The sequence below is a fragment of the Amblyomma mixtum genome, chromosome 5 (assembly GCF_055824585.1).
Source record: "Amblyomma mixtum isolate Tamu chromosome 5, ASM5582458v1, whole genome shotgun sequence".
NCBI lineage: Eukaryota > Metazoa > Arthropoda > Arachnida > Ixodida > Ixodidae > Amblyomma > Amblyomma mixtum.
Genome location: NC_143016.1, coordinates 42,313,994 through 42,332,677, shown reverse-complemented (window position 1 = coordinate 42,332,677; position 18,684 = coordinate 42,313,994). Strand labels below are relative to the sequence as shown.

Sequence of the window (18,684 nt, the reverse complement as noted above, 5' to 3'; positions counted from 1 at the left end):
TTACTACAGTTGCTTTAACTCCCTCAACAGGCATGTGCAGCACAACTTGGTCACTCTTATTTCACAGACAAGGCTGCCATTACAAACGCTTGGTTGGCCATGCGTGCACCGCGAGCGTTCTCGGACACGTCTAGCAGTGGGATTGGCATCTTGTCTTCAATTCTTGCCCTGCTCAAATGTATTCAGTGCGTGCGTTACGTGCAGTAAAGTCATGTCCGCTGCGCCGTTGCCGTTCCAGTGGTGCCCGAGGTGCTGCCTTCGGGAGAGCTTGAAATCGACCAGGGCCAACCGGGAACCCTGGAGTGCGTTGTCGAAGCCAGCCCCATGCCCGTCGTCGAGTTCAGCAACCAGTCAGTGCAGCCTGCATTTACTTTTTCATCTTTTGTTTTTTGTTTTTTACCACCACTGGATTGTAGCATCCTTAATTATTCACCTTTTCTAGCGAACATGCAGACACCACGCAGGCACACACTACTACGCACTACACATAGCAAGACAGGACGCTCGCCAGACTTCAACTAGAAATTTACTTCCACTGATATGACATATATACATTTCATTCTGCATTCGCATACATGACATGCCTTGCGCAGATAATCGTCTCTTTCATTGCCAACATTATGGACGGGGTGCTGACATATATGTCCCCCGCCCTTTGTGTTAACACCCGGTCTATAATGTTGGCAAAGAAAGGATGAGATTATCTGCACCAAGTGCATGCCACAAATGAGGGGTGCGGCAAATGTGAGGACTGTGGCCAAAATGGGAGGACTGTGGTCACACCTGCGAGTGCAGAATGAAATGTATACGTGCCATCTGAGTGCAAGTAAAACTGAAGAGCGAGTGTCCTGTCTTGCTACGCTGATATAGTGCATGTGTTGCGTGCGTGTGTGTGTGTGGGGGGGGGGGGGGGGAGGCAGCGATTATACACCGCCAGTTTCCGCAGCCGGGTGCAGGGGGTGCACTCCCACGTCTACGCCGTGCACATGCCCGCGTTGATGCTGTACCCAGCTCGAGTCTCCGGTGCACGCAGGGAAACTCGGCGCATCCTCAACAACGTGACGATGAAAGAGCAAGGTGGCGGCATCTACAGGGCGTCAGCGGTGCTTCCGAGGGACATGGAAACCGGCAGCCACAAGTTCCACTGCACGGCCAGAAACGAGCACGGCTTCGACGTCGGGACGATCCACGTGACGGTTCTGGGTCCGTGCTTCTAATCCCACGCGGGCGCCCTCTTACTGCGTTGCCACCTTAAAGGCAGATGCGGATTCCAAATTTAGGACTGGAAAGAAATCATAGATATGGCATTACTTCAAACCGGCTCCATATGAGCCCTCATGGATGCGTTTGCGCTTACGGCTCCTAGTATGTACTGCCTCATGAAGTTCCGTTGAAGATGTCGGGGAACAGTGGCTCGTAGAGACTTAAGATGACAATACGGAATTCTGTCTGTGATAAGCAGTAGAAGCACACTGGGAAGCTCGTCGAAATTATAAATCACAAATACGACGGGACGAGTGTGCTAAGGAACAAAAAAAAATGCAATGGAAGAGAAAGAAAAATCAGACAAAAAGAGTATTCTAGGGCTGTTCTCATTTTGTGCCGAGCCTGAGACAGTGGATCACTACCTGCTGTTCTGCCGCCGATTCTCTTCTTTGAGGAGGCGCCTATTAGAAATTCCGTTTCACCAGCTGGGTCTGCCTGTGTCCACTGAGGTTGTTCTTTCCTTTGGCGCTACTTCGCTTGGACGAGGCAACAGGAGTGCGCGCTGTGCAGTTCAAAAATTTCTTCTAGAAACACAGCGACTCCCATGCTAATATTAATTTTATTTATTTTCTATTTGTTTTCATTTTTCCAATTATCAAACAGTTCATTTATTATTTTTTTTTCTATCTCTCTTTCAGTCAATACAAAATTGATCCATTCCAAATGTTGCATTCAAATTTGCACATAAAGCCGTCGTCCCTTCTTCGATCTCCCAGCTAACAGGACCCCTTTCGTTGCGTCGTCCAATCTGTCAGCCTATACCCTATTAATACTCCTTTTCCTCTAAAACTGCTAATCATTCCAACAGTTCACCGCCTATGTCTTGGCCACTCCCCCGTAGTGGGTATGTGCCATTCTACTTGAGGCCAACCAACCAACTGTTGTCAATAAATGCCGCACTAATTTAAAAGTTGGGGAGAGTCATTTAACTTGAGCCTATGCAGCAGCTGCACGCGGTGCATCCTGCTCTCTTAAGGCTTAAGAAATGTCTTTTATCATTTGCTACTCGTGTCTCTGTGTTTGCGAAACGGGAGGCATTTCCAGCATCATCAATGAAAGCGTTTACCCTTTCACACTATTCTTTCCGTGCAATTATTAGTTTAGTGTGCATTTCTTGTACGTTTGAGCACTGTTTAAATCACTTGTCTGCACAGTAAGAGACGCCATGCAGCCATACCGACTACACCTTTCTCTTCCTCTCTCTCTCTGCGGTTCGCTGAAGGCCCCCCTGAGCTGACCTCTCCGCCTCAAGTGAAGCTGTCAGCCGACTCAGCGGTCGTATCGTGGGAGCCTTCTAACTCTCCTACGAAGAAGCAAGGTGGACAGGGCAACCAGATCGAGTATCAGGTATACTCTTTCAACAGGTTTATGGAAATGTCCCAAAAATTGATACTGTCGTCTTGGAATTGCGGTCATTGAGCAGCACAGGTTTTCTGTCAAGCGCATTACTCCTTCTTTCCACCTCCTCTCTCACACAGACACACAATTCTTCGTTAAAAGCTTCGTTAAAACTCGCTAAAAGCGGACAGATAAGGTGATGGGCCCCGCCGTGGTGGCTCAGTGGTTACGGCGCTCGGCTGCTGACCCGAAAGACGCGGGTTCGATCCCGGCCACGGCGGCCGAATTTCGATGAAGGCGAAATTCTATAGGCCCGTGTACTGTGCAATGTCAGTGCACGTTAAAGAACCCCAGGTGGTCGAAATTTCCGGAGCCCTTCACTACGGCGTCCCTCATAGCCTGAGTTGCTTTTTGACGTTAAATCCCAATAAACCAAACTAAACCAGATAAGGTGGCTTATGCAACCTTATGTCATTCTGCACACTTCTTCAAATGTTTTCATTTTATGTCCCTTCACCGCTCTTGTGTATGAATTTACCGCTTGCAGTGCGCTGCTGCTTTCCACATAACTTAGTCGATGTAAGAAAGAAAAGCAATAGTTCGCCATTCTGATAGCGTAGACGAAAGAGGCGGCCTGCTGGCTACATTAAAGACGTGCCCGCCACGCAAGGAAATTTATGAGCCAAATGGCGACACGTTCAGAGTAGCTGTACTCCTCGCAAAAAGTTGGTAGTTTCACTGAAACATTGGCGTTGAATTTCAGAGTGAAACCAGTAACGTTAACTTTGTACGAATGCAGGCACGATGAGCAAGCAACACGGACCTAAGTAACGCAACGCCATCATTTAAGACTCTAGGAGAGGCCTCGCAGGCGGCATAAAAACAACAATTACGGTGAAAGTCAGGCGCACCACTGCTCTCATTAAACGCCTTCTGCGAGGCCTCTCTTCTGGTCACCGAAGCCGACGGTCCTCGTAGCCTGCTAATGCAGGTCCCTTAGCGAACGAGACCACTATAATCCAAACCACTTTCACACAGATATCACCGTCCTTTATCGTATGCTTGCTCAGTTGCACGTGCGCCCCAAGGGGCCCGGCAGTGACTGGACGACGGTGGGTGCGTGGCAGACGGCCGTCCGCCAAAGCGTGTCTCCGTTGGAGCCGGACACGGAGTACGAGTTCGCTGTACAGCTGCGCCGGGGAAAGCTGACCGCCTGGGGACCACCGGTGTCCAGGCGCACGCCCTGCAAAGGTCTTTCTTGTCGCTTCGCTCTCCTTCGTGGGATCCTAGTGGAGTTGAAGCTGTCTCCCACTCGGAGCGAGTGTTTTCTGATTATAAGGTCGCAACAGCGTTCTCTCCCGGAGAGACAAATATAAGCACTGTTTTGAATCACAAAGAGAACTGCGAAACAGTTTAGGCTCTTCACGTCGACGGGAAATACTGAGATCGTACAGGTTATATTTTACAGTTTCTTTGTTCTGGACGTTTACTGTAACTTGTTCTTCTTAATTAATCAGGACGAACATTCTTGGACAAAAATTTTGACACTAGAAAACTGTAAGGTACTCTTATGGAAATATGTGTAGCAAAAACAATTTTCTTTAAAATGTGTTCCATCGCTCGCATCGAGCAATTAAGACTGCCTTAGAAAACCAATGGCGAACGCTTTTGACTAAAGAAAAAATGTTAACAGCAAAAAATGCAAGCCTGTCGACGCGAGATCTGTGAATATATTGATTGTTACAGTAAAATCTTGCAATATATGAAAAAATTGCTTTCATAAACTTTTTGCCGTTCAAAAATGCTTTTGTCCAGAATTTGGTCCAGCCATCGTGATCTCAGACTGATGCACCATCTTCGTGCAACTCAAGGCCCCACTCATTCTTCGTTCCTCATTTTATGAGTTCCCATTCTTCGATTTCTTCGAGCTAACTTACGTGTTTCACGCGATGGTGTCGCACAAGATTGATTACATGTTTACCATCCCAGCACATCATGACGTTGCTGCCGATGCTTGACACGTCCTGTTCCAGAGGACAGTCCCGAGGCGGTGCCCAGGAACGTGGTGGCCAAGGCTCTCTCGGACCGTCGTCTCTTCATTCGATGGGAGGTGACGTGCCTTTGAATCGTGCTTGCACTCCTTCCTATTCAAGTCGCGGCATCGCCATCGCGGATTCTTCGCTGTGGCATAATTGACTGGATCGCCGGGAGCGCATTTAGGGCACAGACCCTCAGGTCGAGTGTGGGGCTAAGTGGAAATGCCGTGGATGATTTTGGGCTAACACTCGTCGACAAAAAAGAAAGAGACTGAACAAAAATACGTTTAGTCAAGTATGAGAAAAAGAAAACTTTGGCGATCCTCGGTGGCTCGTTTGAGCGCGTTAGCATTTGGTGGTGGTATACCTAGGTTCGTTATATGAGAGGTCAACACATGATTGTTCGTTATATGCAAGGTAACACAAGAAACTTCGTTATATCGGAGTTTAATACACGAAAGTTCGTCGTATGCGAAGTGGCCCACACCACCTCGCAACGCCACACTCCACGCGCTACCCGCGACACGTGACCGTTACCGCTTGCTTAGACCCTTCTAATGCTAACGCATCAAATTAAAACTTTGGGACTTGCCTGCAAACTCTGTTAGGACTCGCACGTACAGATATCACGAGACGGAAAATCACCCCTGCCATGATAATTAATACATAAGTGCGATTGCTTATTGCGGACAGAAAGAGCGACGGAAACGGTAAAATAGCCGCTGTGGCTCAGTGGTTAGCGAGTTCGGCTATTGAGCTAAAGTACCATGCTTTGAACCCGACCGCGGCGGCCGCGTTTCGATGGAGGCGAAACGCAAAAGGCGCCGGTGTGCTGTGCGATGTCAGTGCACGTTAAAGATCCCCGGGGGGTCGAAATTATTCAGGAGACCTTCACTACGGCATCCTTCATAGCCTGAGTCGCTTTGCGACGTTGAACCCGCATAAGCTGAACCTCTTTCTTCCTTTCTTCTCTCACTCCCTCCTTTATCCCTTCCCTTACGGCATGGTTCAGGTGTCCACCGAGGTATGTGTGAGACGGATACTGCGCCATTTCCTTTCTCGAAAATCAATTTTTATTTTTCTCTTTCTTCATTTCTTCCTTTAACACGCAATACCAGGCATGGGGGTATAGGAAAGCTACCCTTAAGGGGGTTAAACTATGAGAAACAATACAGAATCTAGGGTTATCCATCCTTAATAACCCCCAGGAATGCACACGCATAGGCAATAGCGTCAGCGTGGATACCTCCCCGGATCTAACTTTAGCTAGAAACATTAAGGACGCTCAGTGGACTAACACAGGCCACGCATTAGGTAGTGATCACTACATAATATCTACATCATTTCACACCGCACCACACAAAGCCTCGTTCGCAAAAGCGATGGTCACGGATTGGGATAGGTTTAGGGATTTACGCCACTTAATCGCTCCCAGTGCGATCACAAATCTTTCGGAATGGGTGGATTCCCTCAAAAAAGATGCAAAAGCTGCCACCGTCCAACAACCGGTTGACGAACAGGGTCAGATTTCTGACTCTAGGCTACTCTGACTATATGACTCTATGATTTCTGACTCTAGGCCCACCTCAGCCTGCAGAAGCGGTGGAAAAAGCAAAAACACAACAAATCTCTGCGCAAACGAATTACACAACTTGAGCGGCAGATAGGGGAGTACACCCTAGAACTACAAGACAAGCAATGGGGCCAAATTTGTGATAAAATGAACGGGCAGATGGGTTGTAAAAAGACGTGGCAGCTACTACGTCACCTATTAGATCCCAGGTGACGTAGACCAAGGTGACGTAGACCAAGGTGACAGACCAAGTTTACCCAACGTAGTCAGCTTACGCGACTGGCACACCAGTACACGGGCACTAACATGGAGCTTCTCGAGGACCTACGGAGGCACTACCTAAACACTACCCCGGGTAACCCACTCCCGGATTACCAGGAGCTCCCCAACGACGAGTTAGATGCCGACATCATGGACGCCGAGGTGTGGTACGCCCTCAGTACACTCCGCACCACCTCGGCGGCCGGACCGGACGGAGTTACAAACAAAATGCTTACAAACCACGATGCCGGCTCGGTCGCGGCTCTCACAGACCAGTTCAACATCTATTGGCGCGAAGGCAAAATACCACAGGATTGGAGACACGCTAAAGTCACCTTCATTCCCAAACCGGGCAAGAAACTTTCTATAGAGAATCTTAGGCCCATATCACTCACTTCCTGCATAGACAAGTTGATGGAACACGTAATCCTTAACCGCCTTCGAAGGTTTGTGGAAGACAGCGACTTACTTCCCCCCACCATGATCGGCTTCAGAGCGCATCTATCTACACAGGATGTCATGCTTCAATTGAAGTCCGACATCATAGACCCCGTGCAAGAGACGGGCACGAAGGCAGTGCTCGGGCTAGACCTGAACAAGGCTTTCGATAACGTCTTGCACGAGGCTATCCTCACGAACCTATCTAACATTAATCCCGGGGTGCGGGTATTCACATATATCCGCCCCTTCCTCTCAGAAAGGACCGCGGAGCTCGCAGTGGGTGAGATCAAGTGTGACCCCATGCCCCTCAGAGGCAGAGGAACACCTCAAGGTTCAGTCCTCTCTCCTTGCCTGTTCAATCTGTCCCTCATCAAACTTGCTTCAAAACTCGCCACCATACCCGGGTTGCATCATACTTTCTACGCGGACGACATCACTCTGTGGGTAACAACGCAAACATACGCCCAAGCGGCGGGCCTCTCGTGCTCGCATCAAAAATCTGAACTCTTTGTACTCAGAAACAAGCCCAGAGGCATACACCTCAAAAACTACGTTCCCCCTCCTCCGTTAAATGTATGCGTAGGAGTTTTTCCAGCGCAGGAGGTATCCACCATACGCATCGTAGGGCTATACATGCAAACCAACCGCAAGAACACCCAAACTATTGACAAACTCAAATCTACTGTCAGTATGACCACGAGACTCATCAGACGAATAGCCAACCGCAGTCGGGGTGTCAAGGAAAAGGACCTTCGTCGTCTGTTTCAGGCCTTCGTTCTAAACAGAGTCGTATACTCAGTCTCCTACCTCCGCCTCTATGCAGCGGAGAAGCATAAAATCGATAGTCACATCAGACAAGCGTACAAGACCGCCCTCGGTCTACCGCGTTACACGTCAACAGAGAGGCTCTTAGGGCTCGGCATACACAACATGCTAGATGAACTCTGCGAGGCACACCTCACGACACAAGCTGAGAAACTCACTCGTACTAGTGCGGGCCGAGCGATTCTCTGTCGACTAGGAATGGGCAACGCACCTCCGAGAGGAGGCACGAAAACTCAGCTACCGAAACATATCAGGAAGAACCTACTCATAAAATCCCTCCCCAAGAACATGCATCCCGTGCACCACGAGGGACGTCGTCGGGCCAGAGCACGCACTCTGCATGAAAAGTACAAACAGCACTCGGGAGCGGTGTACGTGGATGCTGCGGAGTACCAACATAACAAGGCCTTGGATGGGCCCGGCGGACTGCTCGCTGCCGCGACTATCAAAACAAGCTGCTCTGAGATCGCGGAGGAGGCGGCAATAGCTTTAGCTATAACTAATACCACCGCTGATATTATTTTCAGGCACTCAAAATTCGCCGTTCGCAATTTCGCGAGGGGCCGAATAGCACCCACCACCCTCAGCATTCTTGCAAAAGCAGCCCAACCTCCCAGAGAGGTCTAACTAATTTGGGTGCCGTCCCACTCCGACAATCTGGAGAACGAGGCAGCTCACAATAAATGCCGAGGTTTCGTCCACCGGGCAGGGAGCTCGCCTCTTCATCCGGGGTTTACGAGAGACGACATGATCTCTCTTCATGACATTACCCACCATTACACCTTGGGCAGGCGAGTTTATCCCCCCCCCCCCCCCCCCCCGGTTAAAACGCTGTCCAAAGCACATGAAATCATTCTTCGTACAGTTGTCAGTAGCGCGTTGTCCTGTCTACCTTTCTTGTGTGTGTCGTGTTTTGCGCTAACTTTTGTACGAAGAATAATGCACCAACTAGCCCAGCAACAAGTGTCACATGAAATCACGTGGAGACGGCTTCAGACACGCTCCCTGACGAATCCCGCGCAACTGTCACTCATGTACCCCTCTCAATACGAACCCCAATGTTTCCGCTGTGGCGAACGCGCCACTTACGACCACATCTTATGGGATTGTAGGGAAGAGCCACCTCCGGCGGAGCTAGTACGAATCCCTTCTTTCGAGCGGTGGGAGGCTGTGCTGGCCAGCTCAGACCCGAAGACGCAAGTTCGGGCCGTCGAGTGGGCCAGTTGTTGTAGTTGCATTTGTAGTTGTTTTTGTAGTTGAGAAAAATAGAGGGCAAGCTGCGTGTCACGTCATTATCGCGTATTCTTGGCGAGAACAGTGGCCCGCACCTTTACTTCAGCAAATACAAGCGTGGTTTCTAAACAGTTGATAAAATTTTGTGAGCAGTTTGTACCCACTAACTCCTACTGATTCCACTTGGAATCGTCGAAAGAAGCGGATAAAAGCAGAGAGAACTTTTGATTTTATGATATTTTTTTAATTATCCTCTTCCGACACATGCTAGTCTCTGGATAGCATTTTTTTTTGTTCTAAGCAGTTTTAATTTGGGCCGTAAAGGGGTAAAGCGTTAAGTCAGGCAGCTGCAATGAAGTGGCAGAATTCAAGCGGTGTGTGCTCGCCGCGGTGGCTCAGTGACTGGAGCTGGGCTGCTGATCCCTGGTTCGCGGGATCAAATCCCAGCAGCGGTGGCCTCATTGTGGTGCAGGCGAAATGCAAACATGCTGTGCTATATCGATGCACGTTAAAGAACTCCGGTGAGTCTAAACCAGTTAGGAGCCCCTCTACGCCGTCCCTCACAGCCTACGTTTCTCTTTAGCACTTTAAATCCCACATCAACCAGTGTGTTCCCCAAAGTGCACTCGCAGTCCTAAGTTTATGGAACCAAACTAGCGTGAATAAATTTCATTTCTTTGCATGCAGGGTGCGTTGCTATAGCGATTCGATTGGTGCACTGTGTACTTCTAGCAGCGAGAATTAGGTGACATATATTTATTGCGGCCATCGTTTGAAACAGTTCCCACTGCGAGTGCACATCTCCACTTCCTATGCATTGCCCTGCCGTAGGTTGACGGAGCGGCAAGTAAGCTCAAAGAAAGTGCAGCTGTTGTCTCTTCGCGTGAGATGGCGCTCCCTTGCGTTTCGCCTTGTGCTTGGAATAAGTTGTCCCTGCGAGAAGGAAATATACCGCTGCTGCGGCGAACCCTCGCAGAAGCCCGACCCGTTGGTGCTGGGCTGCAAACTGGTGGGCTTCGAGGTGCACCTGAGCGCGCAGGGCGAGCCCAAGGGCGTGCAGGACCTGGGCGCCGACGTCGAGCAGACCGTGGTCGACGACCTAGACGCCGACAGCACCTACGACGTGGCCGTGTTCGCCGTCACCTCCGTGGGCCGGAGCATGTACAGCGCATCGGCGACCGCCAAGACGGCGCGCGGAGGTGCGATCGTTGTAACAGTGCCCGAAGGTTAAATGTAGCGCAGTGGCTTGTTACGGGATGATAGCAGCTCAGGTGAATTCGTTTTAGTTTATTACCGTAAGGCGTGTTATTTTGCGAAAGCGTGTGTCCGTATTTGTCAGCACGAAGGATAAGAACGGTAATCGAGGTCCCGTAACCGCTTTTTGTTTTCAATTTTTATATGTGATGGGCAAATGTGTCGACACAAAGGAATGGTACTTATTGAAGAAGCGTAGCTTGTTGGGCCAGATGGTGCATGATTACGGAAAAAAACAGCAGGAAAAGGCGCGTTTGCAACAAAGAGTAGTAGACACACACCGGACGACGCTGGAATTTTATTCTGTGAAAATTGTCTAGGCACGTGCGAATATCATTTTCGAAACCGAGTCGAATACGAACAGCCTAGTTTTGATACCGAATCGAATGCGAATCGCGTAGTGTAATGAACGAATCGAATACGAATATGATATTTTTTTAGTATTATTCGCTTCTAGTAGAAATATTTGTACAAAAAGGAATATTTATGCGAAGCAGGGAGGCGGCAGCGGCCGCCATAAATCATGGATTCAAAGGTGCAGCTGTCGAAAGACGCCCCGCCGCCACTGGTGGCGACGGCGGTCGAGCTAGCGCCAAACCCAAGTTGATGACGGACGAGGCTTCATGTAGGCAGAGTTTGTTGGAGTCGGCTGACCACTGTCGCGTCGGAGTGTGAGCATTATGAACGGAACAGACCGAGTCGCGGCGAAAGCAGACCGAACACGCTGTGCGGTGTCGGAGTGGGCCCTGTTGTGAAATAGACGCCGAAGAAAACTAGGACGTTGAGCACCACACCAACTATTCGAAAACGTCAGGGCACATTCGATTCGTTTCGAATCATTTTCAACATGTACTATTCGATTCGTGCCGTGAAACGAACAGAGGAATATTCGATTCGCTATTCGAAAATTTCCAATATTCGCATGCCCCTAAAACTGTCAAAACGGAGCAAAGCGCAAATGCGTGTAAGCAGCAACAACCCTGACAAAAAAAAAAGAAACAATGTTGTTATTTAAACATTTGATGGTGCAGGTGCTAATACGTTGCACGTGACAGCACGAACTCGGCAGAAGTCGAGTTGAGTAACCTTTTTTGGGAAAGGGAAACACACCGAGGAAGAGAGCACAGTGCTTTAGTCACGGCTTCTTTTCTCAAAAATCATTCTTGCTCTCGAATATTCAACCCGACATGCACTGTGTCGAGTTCATGTAATCGTTTGATATGTCCCATTCATGAATTTGTATTCTCTTGCAGTAAGCCTGACGGAGCTGTCACTGACGCATCCAGAACCTAACTTCTTGATTTTAAATGTTTCTAAGATTCCTCGTTATGTCTGTGTTCTTCCAATGATTGTGACATTATTGAAAAGGGTGCTGCTGTCTTTGCAATGGCACTGCAAAGTCTATGTGGACTGGCTGTTTTATCCGGCTGCAGCGATGTGCGTCTGAAGCGTTCGTTAATACCTTGGCCAGTCTGGTCGCCTTTCCGCATGACTGGGGGAGAGAGTACACAACATCGGTTGTGCATTTGGTGAACATACTCTGGTGCTTCAGGTTGCATTTCTTTTTAGTGCTTGACGTTGTAGAGATACGGGCACACACTGACGACAGTTTTATAAGCGCAGAAAGACGTTTATGAGCGCAGAAACGTTGACACCGTATCTCGAAGCAACCTTTTAGAGCGATAGTTCTACTTGATGGATAAGTCCATCTCCGAGATGTGCACAAATCTGACTTCGGTGTGACCTCGAAAAGCAGCTCATCAATAGCCTTCACCAGATGTTCAACCATAACTGACTGTGCCCGACATGATGGTCACCTCCAAGCGGCCAGTCTGGCCGACGTGCTTCTTTCCACGAGACAAGGGCAGAGAATAGATGATACCTTCTTGACAAGGAACAAAACAATCTCGGCTCCTAATTGAACACCTGCGCAGTTTCAAAATTCCTGCCGTTGACCTGTTTGCACGTGCTAGACAATTTTTTAGGCGCTGAAAAAACATCCAACACCCGCATGGGTTCCAATTCTTCTGAGATTGTGTGATACCTGATGGAGACATGGCACAACCACAACTTTTCTTTGTTTCTTTTTGCCTAACGGAGTGGGTAGTGATCCAAGCTGTGAAGTTTTTTTGCAGTTTTATTGCCAATGAAGTCGTAATTTCGCACGGGTAACCAGCCTTCATAAGGCGATCGGCTTGTCTTCCAAAGCTTTGTTCTACACTGTGCTCACAACACTTCTTTAAAACATTATTAAGAACAGAATGAACAATGGCTATTTTTACAAGTTTATAATGCGTTGATGCACATGGTAGGATGGTTTTTTGAGCTCCGGGCTCGTGGACGAACACACGTGGGATGAAGTGAAGTGTAGCGACAGGTCCAAGAACCTAATGTAGTCATGGACTGGTGTTTCCAGGGTTAAAACCAAGTGCACTCCGAGAACACCATTCAAAAACTGCTACTCAAATTCGAGGTTGTCACACTGCAAAAACACAAAGTAATCGCCTACGGATGCAGAAATTCTGCACTCGTTCTCGAATGACACAACGCCATGTTTTTCTATGTGGTCATCAACAGGTGACCACATTTCAGCTTGGGGAATAGTGTAATATAAATCCTTAACACCAACTGAGAATCCCTGAAGCCCGCCTTTGTGATGACGTTTTAGGTACGCGATTACTTCATCGGAACTTTCGACTCTGAGAGGGTCATAATAGCCAGTTTCTGCTGTAGACATTTTGCGGCATGCTTCTGCGTGTCTTAAAACTCCGTGTACGCAGGAGACGAGGGCGCAATTGGGCGTGCTCCCACTGTCCTGGGTAAAGAAACTCCATTAAGTAATGCCCTGTACTTCAGCTAACCGGCCAGTTCCTTTTCACGTCAAGCTAATGATAGTAATCGCATTCGAAAAGGCCTCTCGTCTTAAAACGTCGATGTAGTAATGTCTGTTGGAAGTCAGCGGTGGTATAAAATGCAATAGAAGGTAATTAATAAAAAATATAGTAACTTAACAATACTCACAATAGCTAAAGAATAAAATAACATAAAAGTTAGGTAGTGCAGAATATTTGTGTTGCTGGCATTAATGAGGCCGAGAAGAATATATAAAATGGACACTGATATTTAATGCTGACCGTCCTTAAAACTGGGCTACCAAGGAAAACCATGCTTACAAGTATTTTGTGAGATTATGCCGCTATGTGAACTAAAATTCAACAGCATGCAGTCAGTTCTAAGTCAAATTAGTGACTGTTACTCTTTTTAAAGGACGTCATGTAGTAATGGTAACTGAAAGAAATGTGGTCTGCATTACGGGTTTAATTTTATGCGAAGCATATATACTACTTTAGCTACCAATTCAGCCCTTCACCGTGGTTATGCGCCTCCAAATCACGTGATACATGACGTCACACCACGTGACACGATGACGTCAAGACAGTAGAGAAACGGGGGCCCACCTCGCGCCGTCACTGTGGTTGTGCGCCTCCAAATCACGTGATACGTGACGTCACACCACGTGACACGATGACGTCACGACAGTGGAGAAACGGGGGCCCACCTCGCGCCGTCGCTGTGGTTGTGCGCCTCCAAATCACGTGATACATGACGTCACACCACGTGGCACGATGACGTCACGACAGTGGAAAAACGGGGGCCCACCTCGCGCCGTCGCTGTGGTTTTGCGCCTCCAAATCACGTGATACATGACGTCACACCACGTGACACGATGACGTCACGACAGTGGAGAAATGGGGGCCCACCTCGCGCCGTCGCTGTGGTTGTGCGCCTCCAAATTACGCGACACGATGATGCTTCGCATTCTCCAGGCTTAACCAAGTTAAGCCTCAGCCATTTTTTTCAGTTTGACTCATTATAATGCAACATTATTTTATTTGTCTCGAATTACCAGGTACTGAAAGTTTCAGAGAAACTTTAAAAAAATCGGTGATGATTTTTTTAAACCTCCATAAAAGTTATTTTTAGTCTTTTTTTCAATTGCATACTATTTCAGTGCCTAATTAACCAAAATCTGATGGATCTAGAGGCGCAAATTTTGTCCAACGTTAGTAAAAATGGCAGATTACTACAGAGAAAAAAACCAGAAGCCAGAAGTTCTTATTCCTTGTACCATTACTTTCTTAAGAACTGCCCTTATTGGAATGCACTACTTTTCAATAATGTTTTCGGTTTTTTTTTACTGACAAATTATAGGAGTCAAAAATGTTTTTGCATTCCTTCCAATAGAAAAGTTTGCATACAATTACCGAAAATATGCAGGTTCCACATAATTCTATGCTTATTTCTGTAGGAATCTGAACTAGCTATTTCGCGAAATCGCAAAATAGACGTTTTCCACCTCTTGAGATATATGATTTTTTTTTTTCAAAAATAAACAATAACGTTCCTTGCACAACCAAGGCCCATTACCCTGTGCCGGCACATTAGCTCATCGCATATTAAAATTTCATTGGAAACAAAAAAATGGTCATGGAATCTCTATTACGGTTCGTATCTGAACGCATCTGACGCGGTGTGTTTTTTATTGCCTAAGCACTTTCTCGCACTTTCAAGCCTTCGCCTGACCCGGCAGTAGTTACGTTTGACCTTTAGCGGAGTGAATATGGGCGACCAACTCGGTCCTTCAGGTAGCCCGGCTGCAGTTACGCCGCGCCGCACACCTGTGGCTCTACTGCCGCTGTGACGTCATACCAGTTGTAGATTATGGGCGACCAACCCACTCCTTCAGAGAGCCCGACTGCAGTTACGGTGTGTGTTTGCCGCGCTGCGCACCCGTGGCGCTACTGCCGCTGTGACGTCATACCAGCTGTAGATTATGATTTCTTTCTCTCAGTCGTTACAACATCAAAAACAAAATATAAAAAAATTACCGAAGACTCTTTGAGTCGTCGCGCAGCGGCGGCCGGTAGCCACGCGTGACCTGTAGACGCGGCGCACTGCGTTCCTTCAGTTGGAGGCGCTGCGCTTTTGCTTTCGCAACCTACCAGGGTTAACCAAAGCTAAGCCCCCGCCAATTTTTTTCTCCTGCATGTCAAGTAGAACCATGAAAACGCATGCTTGCCTTGTAGTTCTGCTCGGAATTTTATTTCCTTTCGTTGAAACCAAAGCATCAGTTTGTTGCTTGCACTTACTAACTACGTGGAATGGCTTGAGCCGAATTTGCTGCGATTCGTAATCTGCGCAGCGCAGCGCTATGTGTTAAAGTAGTTTACAGTATTACAATGGCGCATATGTATGTTATAGAAAAAAAGCGAGAAGCTTGGCAAGGGTGGGTGGTTGGCTTCGCCACGTGTCTGTCGTAGTGCCGTGTTCTGTTTGGTTTGTGTCACTCGTACTGCGGAAAGCGCAGTGCCGGGCCCTGTAGAGCACTTGGGCGTGGACAGAACAAACGCCACCGAAGCTCTGATCACGTGGGATGCGCCCTCGGGGGGACGCCACTGGCGCCACCTGGAGTACCGCGTGGCTGTCGTCGCTCGAGACCTGGGAGGCTGCGGCCTCAAGGACGCTGAGCAAGTCTTCCTCACGCAGACACCGCAGGTAATGAGATCAGGCCCTGTTCCTTGCCTCCCTCGTCGATATGAGTCGTGTTTGGGCTATTTTTTCTTGAAAGAATACAAACGCAGAGTTTGTCTTTAGCCTTTTCAAGCTCAAGTTGGGAATCTTGCTGTCGCGATTCCGACACGCGGCGCAATGTGCAGTTCCAGATCGACGGCCTGGTCCCGCACTCGTGGTACGAAGCGAGCGTGAGCGCCGGAAGCGGCCAAGGGTACGGCAACAGGACGGAGGTGAGCTTCCTCACCTCCGCAGCACGTGAGTTTGAGTTGCATCCTTTTTGACTTTGAGTCTCTTGTGCAGTGCACGTACACGAGCAAGGATGTGGCACGGGCCAGCCATTGCGTAACTTGCGCGCAGGAACCTTATGATGAGTGCAGGAGCTCCGATGCCGCTTTTAGTGCCGCCTATAAATGTTGGGCGCCGGACGCACTCTTAATTACGCGCTCTCACCGCTAAAAACCGTACACTGCCAATCTAAGAGCGCCTGAACGCTGCAGCGTTCAGGCGCTCTTAGATTGGCCGCCCGCTTTTTTCAAGGGTCGAGCTCGCACAACTATTCGCGCGTAAAAAAGCCCGCGAGTGGCCAAAGACTTTGCTATGTGCAGCATAGGCAGGCACCACACACTGGCCATCGCGATGGTTTGACTAGTGTCAATATGTCTTAGTGCAGATAGGCTTAGTGCCGCGTGCACTTAGTGTACCTGAAATGTGCTGCGTCTCAAACGAGGTATTTGCAGCCCGCGCTATGTTCATTTGTTACGGGGCTTTTGCATGCCTTGGTTTCTCTTATTCCCTCCACTGGTGTTAAGCAAATTACATCGTTCCCACCATCAACGCAGCGCCCAGCAAGCCTCCCGGCCACGTGCACGTGGTGTGGGCCTCCTCGAGGAGCCTGCACCTGAGCTGGGAGGCGCCCGTCTGCCCGGACACGCACGGCCCGCTGCTCTTCTACCGCGTGCTCTTCTACGCCGACACTCGGGCTGAGGACGAGCAGTGGGCGAACACCACAGGTCAGCCGCCGCCGCTACTCGAGAGGAAACCGAAACTTGGACAAGAACGTTTATTATCGCAGTCGGCATCCTGCGGCTAGCTGGGAGGGATATGCACTCAGTGTTCCTAGCTCACAGGAATGGCACTACTCATTGCAGAGAGGTCATACAGCTGTATTCGCTGGATGCTCCCTTTTCGGCTCTCCTCGGTTGCTTTTAGCAGAGTCCTTCGACAGCACCTACATAACGCAGCAAGAGCAACGCACCAATCATCGGAGAGTCACGCCTAACGGGGCTGATTCTTCTTTTCTTAATTCCTATTTTGGTGGTACGCTTCAGAAGGGGGCTTTTGTTTCCTTGGGCCAACCAATGGCGTATATATATTTTTTTTTTTGCTTGAGTGTTGAGCGTATGTAAGGCCAACGTCGTCCTTAAGTGGGTCACGAAGGTCGACGAACGAATGAGCCGAGCAGCATATAGCAAAGATCTCCACAACGGAATTCGTTGAGTGGTATATAGATTTCAACTGGGGAAGTGTCTGCTGGAACAAGTTGCGTGTAAAAACAACGTGTGATTTGAAATACAAGAAATTCCTCTGTGAGCATCGAAAGGGAAAAAATCGTGCACATGTATTTCTGATCAGTGCACGGCCACCATTGTTTCGGCTGTGAATTCAGCCGTTGACGGCACTGAGCGAACGATAAATACCACAGCTTTTATCTGATCCCATTAGAGGCCTGGAGAGCAGGTGGTCGTTGGAGTACATTCTTAACCATAGGCTTCACCAGCTTTATTTTGAAACGGTCACCACGCTTACATTTAAAACGCTTTCACCCTTTCCCTCTGTTCCTGCAGACACGAACTTGACGCTGCAGGGCCTGGAGCCGTTCCAGAAATACACAATGCGCGTCAGAGCAGTGAACAGCGCAGGCGACGGACCTCTCAGCCCTCGCGTGAGTGCTCGCACCACGGAAGACGGTGAGCGTGACGATGATTCCACGCGCCTTTCTCCTCACCTTTGGCTTTCACGCTCCCGCTTACATTTCCTCTTTTTTTTAAGTCGTTGCGGTCACTGCGTCCGACATAACGGCATATGTGTTTGGCAGTCTGTAGGAGTACTTCTAGGAGGCGCTTCTACGACAAATGATGCAGTAACTGGGAATATGCCGGGGGCATTGACCTGCATCCAATCATAGCAGCAGCTCAAAACGACAGCTGTGTGAGGGTGCTATCTTCGGAGTAAGCAACATCGCCATCGCTGTCGGCATCGTAGTATTTTGTAAGGAAAAAGTCCTGCGCTCGTCAGAAAGAAATGTCCTCTAAGTAGGTCTAAGCCACGAGAGACTTCAGGGCAGGGCAGATGCTCCCAATGACGTGTACTCTGTGGTCCCGTAATCTAGGTGAGCCTAATCACGGATGCATTGACACAGAGGTCCAGACCCGCAATGCGGTCTGCAATACTTTTTTTTTTTCTGCGAGTTTATCGTCGTCTGCAATACTTTTTTTTTCTGCGAGTTTATCGTCAGACGTAAGTTCATAAAGAAGATGGAATGCAATGCAGTCCATTAAGTTGGAGGAAGGGTGCATCACTACTGCCGTTGTTATTGAGGGGAGGCGAGAAAGGCGAGAAGCCTGGGAGCTTTTGTTTGTTTGTTTGTTTGTTTGTTTGTCTGTCTGTCTGTCTGTTTGTTTGTTTGTTTGTTTGTTTGTTTGTTTGTGTGTTTGTTTGTTTGTTTGTTTGTTTGCACTCAATCCTTTCACTGATTCCGAACCGGACCTGTGGTGCACTGCCTAGTTTTTAATCGTGGACTACGGGTAATATGTAGCTAGGGGTGTGCGATAATTTTAGAAACAGAATCGAATGCCAGTTAAACACCAAATAGAACACCAATCG

General features: G+C 48.6%; 1 protein-coding gene across 1 annotated transcript in view; it reads left to right on the top strand.

Annotated features, from left to right (window-relative positions):
- Positions 1–18,684, top strand: part of LOC149341906 (uncharacterized) — a 69,668-nt gene that overhangs the window by 38,412 nt on the left and 12,572 nt on the right. Inside the window, exons 11-20 of the mRNA XM_089544205.1 lie at positions 239–350; positions 1,034–1,203; positions 2,489–2,613; positions 3,675–3,855; positions 4,638–4,714; positions 9,950–10,172; positions 15,596–15,783; positions 15,945–16,056; positions 16,641–16,811; positions 17,646–17,768. Of these exons, the coding sequence (XP_089400331.1) occupies positions 239–350; positions 1,034–1,203; positions 2,489–2,613; positions 3,675–3,855; positions 4,638–4,714; positions 9,950–10,172; positions 15,596–15,783; positions 15,945–16,056; positions 16,641–16,811; positions 17,646–17,768 (1,482 nt within the window). The remainder of the gene's footprint in view (positions 1–238; positions 351–1,033; positions 1,204–2,488; positions 2,614–3,674; positions 3,856–4,637; positions 4,715–9,949; positions 10,173–15,595; positions 15,784–15,944; positions 16,057–16,640; positions 16,812–17,645; positions 17,769–18,684) is intronic.